This window comes from Triticum dicoccoides, chromosome 1B, assembly GCF_002162155.2.
Source record: "Triticum dicoccoides isolate Atlit2015 ecotype Zavitan chromosome 1B, WEW_v2.0, whole genome shotgun sequence".
Classification (NCBI taxonomy): domain Eukaryota; kingdom Viridiplantae; phylum Streptophyta; class Magnoliopsida; order Poales; family Poaceae; genus Triticum; species Triticum dicoccoides.
Window position 1 is genome coordinate 694,726,270 of NC_041381.1, and position 13,379 is coordinate 694,739,648.

General features: G+C 50.7%; 1 protein-coding gene across 1 annotated transcript; it reads left to right on the forward strand.

Annotated features, from left to right (window-relative positions):
* The first annotated feature begins 7,849 nt into the window (after nucleotides 1–7,849).
* On the forward strand, nucleotides 7,850–10,688 carry LOC119349772 (pentatricopeptide repeat-containing protein At4g01030, mitochondrial-like). Its single transcript, XM_037617854.1, has one exon. The coding sequence runs from the start codon at nucleotides 7,910–7,912 to the stop codon at nucleotides 10,517–10,519; it is 2,610 nt and encodes an 869-aa protein (XP_037473751.1). The 5' UTR covers nucleotides 7,850–7,909; the 3' UTR covers nucleotides 10,520–10,688.
* Nucleotides 10,689–13,379: the final 2,691 nt, after the last annotated feature.

Sequence of the window (13,379 nt, forward strand, 5' to 3'; positions counted from 1 at the left end):
GAAATATTATCAGCCCCAACGCGCTCAAGAAGGCGGTCTGTGAGCAGAACTCGGTCCCATTACAGGAGATCAAGAAGAAGGGACGGAAACGAAAGACTAACAAGGGCGCCGGTGCGAGCCAGCTGGCGCCGAGTTCGATCCGTGCTCAGGACGGGCCACCTTCACCTAAGAATATTTCGAGGAGGGTGCATGTGGCGGGTAGGGCGATGCTACCGCCAAATATGTTCAATGCTGCAACCGGTGCTATGCGGAGTCTGCACGACAGTGTTCTTTCTTTGGAGAAGCGGCGTCTCAGAGAGAATGATGTGGCATACCCAGTTTTTGTGGCCAAGGTGCCAGAGGGCAAGGGCTTTGTGGATGGCGACATCGGGGGTACGATCGTCCTGCGGTTTGATGACATCTTTGCTATGTTTAACCTTCATCCGCTGCACTACACCTTCGTTCGGCTGTTTTCGCTGAGTATGGAGATGCGGATCATTAGAGACAAGACCCCGGACATCGTGATAGTCGACCCCTTCTACATGTGTGCCAAGCACTTGAGCAGCACTGGGGACCGCCAAGTTGCGAGTTCACACCTCGAAGGCGTCATTCTGGCAAACCCAGATAAGGATAACTTCCTTGTGGCTTACTTTCCCGAGTAAGTCATCCCTTAACCGCCCCGTAACATATGATTTCTTAGATTTTGATCGTTCTTTTTTTTCTAACATTCCGTGTTCTGTGCAGTGACACACATTGCACACTCATCCTCTTAAGCCCGAAATATTCCATGGCCACGTATTTCGACCCGAACCGTAACTCCAAGATAGACTACACAAATGTCAAGAAAGTTATTGATGATGTTCTCCCTGGATACGCCAAATCTGGGGGCACCTTCACCAGGGCAGTTCGTAAGTATGGCAAGCACACCTTATCACACAATACGAAGTTCTGCTGCGTCAAGCAGCCGCCTGGCGGTCAGAAGGATGCCTACTACGCCCTCCATCACATGCAGGCGATCGTAAGGGACCATCATCACCTTCTGCTACCAGATAATCTCAAAGATTGGGCCGCGAGCTTGTCGGCAATCCAGGAAGCGGACCTCAGACAAGAATTCTTTCGCATCCAGTCGGAGTTTGCGGACATCATCCATCAAGATGTCCTTCATACCTCGGGGCAGTTCTTGCTCAGATATCAACCGTCCAACAGTGAGATAGATGGAACGCTACAAATGTAGGGTGACAACAACCGCGATTTCATGACCATCACGACAGACGACGGCTTCATCCACGCTCTTGTCCGATGAGTCGAGTCGAAAGTAGTGATGTGTAGCTCTGAAACATTGATTGGCTCATGTTGTAATTAAACTTTAATGAATTTGTATGTCTCTTTGGTTTGGACAGTCGTTCAACTTAGATGTAATCGATGCTATTTATTAGTAGGACCATGAATCGTGCTATTAATGTCTTGCTTTTTTCTTCCGATCCTTTTGTTGCATACTTACATATTGCTTATGTATTGTCTGTTGTTTGGCTTGTGCATAGAGATGTTGTCGTATGTCGTGTACAAGGGTAAGGTTCCCAGAGTCTACGACGACTGGGAGGAGTGTCGAAGACAGGTTCACTGTTTCAGCGGTAACAGTTACAAAGGGTACACCACTAGGGCGGAGGCCGAATCTAGATACGCCCGCTATCTAGCGGGAGAGAGGAGGGAGCGTTGGAGGAACCGGATGAAGACCAGTTTGATTGCGATGATGCTCATCGTGATGACCGCAGCTCTCTTCTATGTGATGGTAGTTTAGATGATCGATATCGACTTGTAATGTGAAGACAAACTCGATACTCGCGGTCTTGAGACTTGTAATGTTTTATCTTTGTTCGGTCTTTTGAATTCGGAGACTAATATGATGAATTGTATTCGGAGACTAATCTTCTATTGTATTCGATGAATCTGCTATTGCTGTGTGCTGCTGTCTATATTTTGTCCAATAATATATTTTGTAACCTGTGCAAAAATTAGAAAAGTAAAAAAAACAAATATTCATACTAATGGCGCATCACCTCAAGGTGCGTCATTAGTATGCCAAAGGATACTAATGGCGCATCACACAGAGTGCGCCATTAGTATGACAAAGCACATGGTTACGTATGGCCCCCCGGGAGGCATACTAATGGCGCATGGTGTTACATACTAATGGTGCACTGCGTGGTGCGCCATTAGTATACCAGATACTAATGGCGCACCACTGGTGCGCCATTAGTAAAAAATACTAGTGGCGTGATACTAATGGCGCACCCGTAGTGCGCCATTAGTAGGCAAAACCGGTGCGCCATTAGTAGGTCTTTTCCTAGTAGTGATTGGGTGATTATAAAGATGCTCTATAGGTGTCTCCGAAGGTGTTTGTTGGGTTGTCATAGATCGAGATTAGATTTGTCACTCCGTGTACCGGAGAGGTATCTCTGGGCCCTCTCGGTAATGCTCATCATATAAGCCTTGCAAGCAATGTGACTAATGAGTTAGTTGCGGTATGATACAGTATGGAATGAGTACAAATACTTGACAGTAACGAGATTGAACTAGGTATGAAGATACGGACGATCGAATCTCGGGCAAGTAACATACCGATGACAAAGGGAACAACGTATGTTGTTGTGCGGTTTGACCGATAAAGATCTTCATAGAATATGTAGGAGCCAATATGAGCATCCATATTCCTCTATTGGTTATTGATCGGAGATGTGTCTCGATCATGTCTACATAGTTCTCGAACCCGTAGGGTCTGAACGCTTAACGTTCGATGACGATTTGTATTACGAGTTATGTGTTTTGGTGACCGAAGTTTGTTTGGAGTCCCGGATGAGATCACGGACATGATGAGGAGTCACTAAATGATCGAGAGGTAAATATTGATATATTGGAAGGTGGTATTCGGACATCGGAAGGGTTCCGGAGTGTATCGGGTACAAACCGGAGTACTGGAAGGGTTACCGGAACCCCCCGGTGGAAGATATGGGCCATGGGAGGGAGGCTAACCATCCCACAAGGGGCAGGTGCGCCCCCACAAGGGAGGAGGCCGAATTGGACTAGGAAAGGGGGCACCACCCCCTTTCCTTCTCCTGCTCCCTCTCCTTCCCCCTTTCCACCTCTGTAAGAAGGAAAAAAGAGGGGGGAGGGGCAAATCCTACTAGGAGTGGAGTCCTAGTAGGACTCCCCCCTCCCTTGGCGCGCCCCTGGTGGTCGGCCTCCTCCTCCCTCCTTTATATATGGGGGCAGGGGAGCACCCCAAAGGCACAACATTGTCTTAGCCGTGTGTGGTGCCCCCTCCACTGTTTACTCCTCCGATAGTATGATCGTAGTGCTTAGGCGAAGCCCTGCGCGAATCACATCATCAACACCGTCATCACGCTGTCGTGCTGACGAAACTCTCCCTCGACCCTTTGTTGGATCAAGAGTTCGAGGGATGTCATCGAGCTGAACGTGTGCTGAACTCGGAGGTGTCGTATGTTCGGTGCTAGATCGACTGGATCATGAAGACGTTTGACTACATCAACCGTGTTAACATAACGCTTCCGCTTTCAGTCTACGAGGGTACGTGGACATACTCTCCCCCTCTCGTTGCTATGCATCTCCTAGATAGATCTTGCGTGATCGTAGGAAATTTTTTGAAATTGCATGCTACGTTCCCCAATAGGAGAGCCCGAATGTGTTCTTATTTTCTTTGTATTCATTTGATGCTTCATTATGAGTTAATAAAAATAACCTTTATAAAAATCTAACCATAAAAAAGAACCGTAGATATTTTCTGTACTCTAGAATTTTCTATAGAGTGCACTGGTAGCTATCAATTTTTTTACCTGGAGGTTCAAATAGTCAAGCATGTAGACTGGAATGATACTTGCGGAAACTAAAATATACAATATACATATAGTTGCATTTCATTCAAGTTACACAATTTAATCAGTAAATACATATGATTTTGTTACTTTATATATTAAATAAAAGAGTTCAATTTAACCATACTAACAACAATGATAGACAATGCACAAAAAATAGTCACTATTTCACTAAAATATATGTTTTAAATTAGTGCAAGCACATTGTTCAGTATCAAGGAAATTACACAAGACACATGTTGTATGTAGTATTATGCAATTTATTTTGCGAAGTGTAATAAAATGTGTATATGTTAAAATTATATGTCATGAGAATAACTTATGAAGAGTTCAGAAGGCTTCTCCTCTTCTTCTCTCATGGTTGAAGGGTCTGATAAAATGCATATGTAAAGTTCATCTTGTATGTTAAGTTAAGGGCTGATAAATTTAGATATATTGTCCCATTTGTATGTTAAATGTCCTTTAAAAATTGTTACTAAGGTTTTTAATAAAAAGAGGTATGATGGTTGCAGATAAAACTATATCTAAATTATAGCCTATTTTATTAAAGGTCGTTATATTTTAGACAATGTTGTTGTTATTCATGAGACTTTGCACTCCCTTCACAAATCTAATTGCTCTACTGTCAAAGTTGATTTTGAGAAAACATACATAAGATTAATTGGGATTTTATGCTTAGCACGTTCAAAATGAAAGGCTTTTTGGATCAACTTTTTAAATGGACTAAATATTTTGTTATCCAGGGCAAACTAGCTCTTAATCTCATTGATTTTCTTGGGTCGTATTATACTACTTGGGAGGGGTGAGGCTTCTCCTCCTTGTTGTTCAATTTAGTGGCGGGTGCTCTTGCTACCCTGGTTCAAAGGGCACAAGAACAAGGTTTATTAAAGGCATGTTACCTCATCTATGCAAGGGAGGCTTAACTATCTTTCTATAAACGGATGATACCATTTTTTTGTCCTGAGGACAACCTTGAAGATGGTAGAAATCGTAAGATTATTTCCTGTGTTTTTGAGCATTTGATGGGATTGAAGATTAATTTTTTTAGAGAGTGAAATACACTACTTTGGCGATGCTATGCTAAAACAAAATAAGTATGCTCAGATCTTTAATTGTGTTTTCGGTGACTTCCCTTTTAAGTAACTAGGGATTAATCTTCATTTCAAAAAACATTGCAATGATGATTGTATGCCGGTCGAAGAACCGGTTGAGAAGAGAGTTGCTATGTGGCAAGGGATCTTGCTCCCTGGGCTTGCTCTCACTGAAACTTTCTTATATACCTAGCTTCTTTCCTGTCTGTCTAGTTTCGTGGGAGAAAGAAGGGGTCAGAAAATATCATTTTGTTAATTGGTTCTATGTTTGACAACCTAGAGACCAAGGTGGCTTGGGTGTTATTAACTTAGACAATAAGAATATTAGTATTTCGTGTAAATGGATTTGGAGATTGGAAACGATGAGGGGGTGGTAGAAGATGATTAAGGCTAAGTATTTGAATAACAAAACTTTGTATCAATGTGAAGCACCGTTGGGTGATTCTCACTTCTGGAGCGGTTTGATGAGTGTTAAGGATGCATTTTATTCTTGTTGTGAGCGAATTATAGGTGATGGTTGTAAGACTAGGTTATGGGAGTATGCTTGGCTGAGTAGCAAGCCCCCCTGTCTACTATTTCCTCCTTTGTATAATTTAACTTCCTATTAATGCATTATTGTTGCGAAAGTCTTTAGCCAAGATTTTAATTGTGTTAGATTTAAAAGATGCTTGTATGGTGAAACCATTACTATGTGGAACGAATTACTGGACATGTGTAGTCATGTTTCCTTGTCAAATGAACCTGAGAAAGTTAACTAGTTGTTAACTAAATCAAGTTCTTTCTCTATTAAGTTTCTCTGTCAGTTCGCTATTGCTAGAAATGTTGTGTTTCTTTCAAGTTACTACTTTGGCGGGTGGAAATACCGCTGAAAGTTAAAGCGTCTGTGTGGTTAGTGATCAAAGGTAGGATCTTACCCAGATTTAATTTGAGTATAAAAGGGTGGAAAGGCATGAAGGATTGTGAGTTCTGTGGTGTAGAGGAGAGCATCGACCATTTATTATTTGTTTGCTCTTTTGCGAGATTATTCTGGGATGTTATTGGTAGTGGGCTAGGTAATCCCAAGACACATCTTTTGTTTTTTTTTATTTGCGCCCGAATTGGTTGCCGGCCTATACTGTCAAAGACCATATTCTTGTTTCGATTGGTTCTACCACTTTACATTGGATTATGTTAAAAATAAGGAATAAATCTTGTTTTCAAAGTATTTTGCCTAATGATCCTACTAATGTGATATTTATTCTTTGTTCTTTATTGGAACCCTGGGTCGTGTTTTACAAAAGAGGACTGCAAGGTTTGCTTGGTGGGGTGTCTAAAAGACTCTCCCAAGTGGCGAGCTAAGTCTTCAAACATGCACATGGATGGGTCTGTTGTCCAACGACTATTGATTTTGATAGGTTATCGTTGTGCCAAGATGATAGTTATGTTTGTATGGTTGAGGTGGCAGTCTGGATTTATGTAGTCGCTAACATCCCTTTTTTGACCAATGAAACCGTAGGAAAGGCTCCTACTGCATGTATATTAAGTAATCAAGTATGTTACATATTTACATGTCAGGCCCCATCACCACTTTGTCCCTTAGATGTGGCTAAATATATCTAGGGATGTATGTTTCTTATTTTGGCATCGAGACATCATGCAATGGATACTTGGCTGCTAAGCTTTTATTGCGAGTCCATTTTCATCAATTTTCATGCTGAAAATGAGGACCATGTGGCCCCTTTGATCGAAAAACAATGTGGGGAAGGCGCCGAAAATGACAATTGTTGTTGCAGAGCACACATATGACCACCTCATTGAGTTGAAGAGGGGATTTGGTCATCTAGATTCTAGTTGAAGGCATGATATTCTTTGAAGAAAGGTTGGAGAGCATAATTCCGATGGCTACGGGAGCAAGAACAGAGCAAGTGAGACATGACATCACACGCTGGCATGCCACATGTAGTCACAACAAGGTATTTGGTCATATATATCAGTTCTTTCTTTCTCGTTCACCACCGCCTCCTCGCCTCCAACTTTTGCACTCCCTTTCTCCTCCCACCATCACGCCGCTAAAGTCTGACTGTGGATCCCTTGACCAAATTTTCTCTATTTTAATGGTTTATAAAGTTTTTAGCAGTATTATTATAGTTTAAAGTGCCTATTGATATCCTACGCGTTTGAAACATGTCTTGACTTGAGCTTTTAAAGGCAGATTTGGGCATTTATTTAGGGCTTGTTTGGGATTGCTCCGCTTCATCAAAATCAATTTCACTCCTTGGTGAGGTAGCCGAGTGGAGGCAAGCAGGTGGTGGTGTTGGTGGCCTACAATGATTTGCGAGGAGTTAGTTTAGGCGTGCTAGGTGGTGTTGGTGTTGTGTTTGTGTGGCCGTGTGTGCACACTCGAGCCACACTTCTTGTAATTATGCTTTCTACCATCTATAGAAATATGGTACACCATTAGCGTACTCTCGGAAAAAAAATTCACTCCACCAAATCCACTTTGGAGCAGTTTCATACAGAAGTTGTAGCATTACCAAAGAATGGAAAATTTGGTGGAAAGAATCTATCTGATTGGATGAGAGGGGAGAAACGAATAGGTATCCATTTACTGGTGGCAAGTGGTGGGTAATTTTCCCCCAACTCCAGCTTCTAGAGTTTTTTGGAGCTCCCCCTCACGAGCTTCATAAAAAATATGGAGTTGTATCCCAGATATTTTTTACGGAGCAGCATATCGTGGAGTTATCCCGTTTGACTTGTATTTTTTGAAGCGGAGCTGAATTTTAAAGACCTTTTAGAGGTCTATTTGAAAGAAAGAACGAAAATAACCACGTGGAAGAACCCTCCAGCCCATCCTAAAAAAAGCGTCCAGCCCGGCCCATAATGCAATTACCTCACTCGAACCGCCGTCACTGTCTTTTCCATTATCCGCAACATTACCCGCCGAGAGCTCTGCTCCCTCCGACTCCTCCAATGGCGCAGGCCATCTCCCTCCCCGCGCTCCCCACTCCCCACCACCACCACCACTACGCCGCGCCTCACAGCCCGAGACCCTCGTGCGGAGCCTACTCGCCGTCCCTCCTCAGAGCCGAGTCCCCCATCTCCGCCGCGCTACGAGCCGGGGACGACTCCTCCTTCCGCGACGCGCGGTTACTGCTCTCCCTGCTGCGCCAATGCGGCGACCTGCTCCACGGCGAGGGCGAGAAGTCTCCGGAAAAGGAGCGCACCGATCTCGCGGCGGCCTGGAGGCTCGCGCCGCAGCTGCACTCGCTGGCCGTGCGGGCGGGGCACGCGACGCGGGAGCCCCACGTGGCGTGCGCGCTCGCGGACCTGCTCGAGCGGCTGGGCCGCGGTGCGTCGGGCCGGCGGCTTCTGTCCGAGGGCGACGGCGAGGACTGGAAGGACGCGGTGCTGTGGAACAAGCAGGTGGCGATGCTGGCGGAGGCGGGGGACTGGGACGCCGCGATCGCCGCGTTCCGGGAGATGCGGGCGCGCGGGGTGGCCGCCGACGGGTACGCGTGCGCGCGGGCGCTCCACGCGTGCGGCCGCGCCGGGAGACGGCGGGAGGGGCGGGCCGTGCACGCGCACGCGCTCCGCGCCGGGCTCGTCGACGCGCACCCGCTCGTGCCCGGGTTCCTCGCCGGCATGTACGCCGAGGGCGCCGACGTGGCGGCGGCGACCACGGTGCTGCTTCGGACGACCGGCGCCGGCGTCGTCGCGTGGAACGCGGTGATCGCCTGCTGCGTCCGGCTCGGGCTGGTGGACGACGCCTTGGAGCTCGCGGAGCGCATGGCGAGGGACGCGGAGACGTCGGTGGTGGCTGAGCCCACGCTCGCCACCTGGAACACCGTGCTCTCCGGCTGCGCGCGCCACGGCCGCGACCGGGAGGCGCTCGCCGTCGTCGGGAGGATGCTGGAGCAGGGCCTGTCGCCGGACGCTGCCACCGTGTCCAGCCTGCTCAAGTCGGTGGCCAACTCGGGGTCCCTCGACCACGGCACGGAGGTCCACTGCTTCTTCCTCCGGCACGGCCTCGCGCCGGACGCGTACACGGGGACGGCGCTGGTGGACATGTACGCCAAGTGCGGCCGGCTCGACCTCGCCCAGAGGGTGTTCGACGGACTGGAGCACCGGAACCTGGCCACCTGGAACTCGCTCGTCGCGGGGCACGCGAGCGCCGGGCAGTTCGACAGAGCGCTGGAGCTCGTGGAGACCATGAAGCGGCACCGGCTCGACCCGAACGTGACCACCTGGAACGGGCTGATCACCGGGTACGCCATGAACGGGCTGAGCTCGCAGGCGATGCTGCTGCTCCGGCAGATCAAGGCCGCCGGCGTGGCGCCCAACGTGGTCTCCTGGACCTCGCTCATCTCCGGGAGCTGCCACAGCGGCGACTACCAGGACTCATTCACCTTCTTCTCCGAGATGCAGCAGGACGGCGTCCAGCCGAGCCTGGTCACCATGCTTGTCCTTCTCCGGGCCTGCGCCGGCCTCGCCCTCCTGACCAAGGGCAAGGAGCTGCACTGCTTCGCGCTGCGGCGAGCCTACGACGGCGAAGTCGTCGTCTCCACGGCGCTCATCGACATGTACGCCAAGGCCGGGAGCCTGACGAGCGCCAAGAGGGTGTTCGGGCGGGTCCAGGGCAGGAACCTGGTGTGCTGCAACGCGATGCTCACCGGGCTGGCCGTGCACGGGCAGGCGCACGAGGCGGCGGCGCTGTTCCACGACATGTGGCGGTCGGGGCTGAAGCCGGACGGCATCACCTTCACGGCGCTGCTCACCGCCTGCCGGTCCATGGGCCTGGTCACCGAAGCGTGGGAGTACTTCGACGACATGGAGGCCAAGTACGGCGTGGCACCCACAACCGAGCACCACGCCTGCATGGTTGACCTGCTGGCCCGGCGCGGGTACCTCGACGAGGCGATGGCCTTCATCGACCGGTCGCCGGCCGACCACGGAGCGAGCTCGTGGGGCGCGCTCCTCACCGGCTGCGCGATCCACGGCAACCTGGACCTCGCGGAGTCCGCGGCGAGGCACCTCTTCAGGCTGGAGCCGCACAACTCGGCCAACTACCTGGCGATGATGAGCCTGTACGAGCAGCACCAGATGTTCGACGAGGCGGAGAGCCTCAAGTACGCCATGAAAGCAAGAGGAGTGGACGCGAGACCAGGGTGGAGCTGGACGCAGGCCGGGCGGGGCGTCCACGTCTTCGAGGTCGACGGCGGGTCGTCGCCGGCGCACCCGGAGACGGCCGAGATATACGGTGAGATGAGCCGGCTGGTGGCCCAGATCAGGATGGTCGGGTACGTGCCGGACACCGGCTGCGTCGCCTACGACATCCCCGAGGAGGAGAAGGAGCGGCTGCTGCTCTGCCACACCGAGAAGCTCGCCGTCGTCTACGGGCTGATCCGGTCGGACAGGAGCCGGGCGCCCGTGAGGGTGGTGAAGAACACCCGGATGTGCAGGGACTGCCATGAGGTGATCAAGCACGTTTCGGCCCTGTGTGGCCGGCAGATCATCCTCCGTGATGCCTCTCGGTTCCACCATTTCGTCGACGGCAAGTGCTCCTGCGACGACTACTGGTGATCGAGCGAGCACCGGAGCACTGGTGATCAGATGATTATAGCTCAACTACGATCTTACTTTTCGGGCTAATTGACATGAGAATTGGCCATGTCTGCAAAAGGATCAGGGTTCTTGCATATTGCCATTTCTTACAGGGGAGTGCTCTGCGCCTGGACGCAAGCCTTTTTAAGACGGGACTACGGCGCCCGCACCTTTCATTCATTGCGAAGCACTGTACATGAAAAGGAAGAGATGCATTCGGTGAAGATAATGGGAGGAAGAAGAAAACCAGAAAACGATTACAACACAATACTTCAGTACCTAAGAGCAATTCTAGCAGATTCCTCATATCTGCGATCACCACCCATCATGTCAGCACCGCTGGCCCACAGGGCAGTGACGGCCAGGGCTCGCCCCCGCTTCCCAGGCCGGTACGGGCTCGCAAGGTCAACAGGCGAGTGGTTGGGCCAGAGTGGGTGTAAGACGGGCCGGCCCAGGCAACCACTTACTTAACCACTCGCCCACACACTCACCAGCCATCCAGTGGATCACGGCGGCGGCACCGGCTCTCCACCTGTTCCCCTTCTCTTGTATGAACCCTAGATCGATTTGAGACCAAGTGTAATCGCTACCACTCTGTACTCTTGAGAGATCATTGCTAGTGGAATATACAGATCCTACCCTCGCTCCTAACATCTGGTATCAGAGACATCCACCACCCCTTCATCGCGCGATCTGGCGCAGTTCGTCGAAACTCGCCGCCTTCGCCAAGCCCGTGTTCAGATCGAGGCCATGGATCCGACCATGAAGGAGTACATGTAGAAGATCACAAGCTCCATCGAGGAGTTCCGTCTGGAGTTGCGCAGCAACACGGCGGCAATCCACGCGTACACCACCAAGCTGGACGATCTGACGGCCTGGCGGCCCGATCTGGAGCGCCGCATCGACCAGCTCGTCGATGCGGTGGCGGATCTGCAACAGGGGCGGCTGCCTGCGGCGGCGGCGCCTGGTGTGGCGGCCAAGGAGATCAGCGCTTCTGAGTCCAAGCTGGGCGCGGAACCTGCGGCGATCTCGCAGCCACACGGGTCCAAGGACCACGGCGACGCATTCCTTCACCGGGAGCAGGTGCTGGCCACGCCGCCAGCGCCCCTCCCGGGCACTGGTCAGTATTCCCTTCAGTCGCCCGGTCCTGTCGCTTCTCCCTTTTCGCATGCTAGTCAACTGCTCGTGGGTTTGGGGCAAGCCCACCCTTCTGTAGTGTTTCCGCAGTTTGCCGGCGAGAATCCAAAGCTGTGGAAAACATTATGTGAGCAGTACTTCAACATGTCTGGCATTCACTCCACGTTTTGGGTACCCATGGCTGCCCTCAATTTCTCGGGCGCTGCATCTATTTGGTTGCAATCGGTTCAGAACAAGTTGTCTGACTTTGATTGGGAATCGTTTGCTGCCTTACTCTGCACGCGATTTGGTCGAGATAGGCACCAACACTTGATTAGGCAGTTCTATACTATTTGTCAGACCTCTTCACTTGCTGATTACATTGAGCGTTTTGAATCAGTTATGAATCACTTGGTTTCCTATGCCGATAACACTCATCCTTATTTTTACCTGACTCGTTTTGTCAAGGGACTACGAGCGGACATTCGTGCGGTGGTCCTGGTGCAGCGACCGCCTGATCTGGATACGGCGTGCTCGCTCGCCTTGCTCCAGGAGGAAGTCGCGGGATGTGCCTATTCTGCGGCGTCACCGCCACCACCACCACGTGCGTTGGACACGGGGACGCAGCCAGGCGGGGCGTTTCCCCTACCGCCACGAGCGACACCGACACCAGCGGCGCCCGCAGCTGCTGATCGCCGAGGACTCGACGGCGCCCACGCAGATAATTCCAAGGTCAAGGCGCTCCGCGAGTATCGTCGCGCTCGTGGACTCTGTTTCAAGTGCGGCAAACGGTGGGGTGAGGATCACACTTGCCCCACCACTGTCCAACAGCATGTGGTCGAGGAGCTGCTGGAACTGTTCGGCATTGAAGCCGTCATCGACAACGAGCAGCAACCACCTCCGGAGATGGCGATGGCCATTTCCAGGCACGCTCTGACAGGCGACACCTCTCCGAGGGCATTTCAAGTCCACGCGTGGCTCCAGGGCCACAAAATCCTCATGTTGGTGGACTCAGGCAGCTCCACATCATTTGTTGACGCCCACTTGGCTGCTAAGTTGGAAGGAGTTGTCCCTTTGATTCGCCCAGGACGGGTCAAGGTTGCTGGTGGAGGAGAATTACAATGCAGTGCCTCCATTCCTCAGTGCAAATGGTTTACTCAGGGGCATGAATTTGTGACTGACATGAAAGTTCTCTCGCTGGGTACTTATGATGCGATCCTCGGGATGGATTGGTTGGAGCAAAACAGTCCCATGACTGTCGACTGGAAGGGCAAGCATATAGCAATTCCCTCACCTGCTGGGGTGGTGCACATCCACGGCCATCCTTCAGCTTCCTCATGTCCTGTCATCAACATTATGCAGTTAGGCAGCATGTGTCATCAAGGGGCAGTATCCCACATGGTGAGACTGTACCAGGTCACTTTGGGAGATGGTGAAGCACAAGATGCCACTCCGGAGTGCATTCAAGTTGTTCTTGATCAGTATCAGGATGTTTTTGGAGAGCCAGAAGGGCTTCCCCCAAAGCGCAGTTGTGATCATCACATACCCTTGATGCCAGGAGCACAACCTGTGAACATTCGGCCGTATCGGCACAAGCCTGAGCATAAGACAGAAATTGAGCAGCAAGTGGCAGAACTACTCAGGCAAGGGATCATCAGGCGCAGTGCCAGCCCATTCGCATCGCTAGTCATTTTGGTAAAGAAGAAGGATGGAACATGGCGTC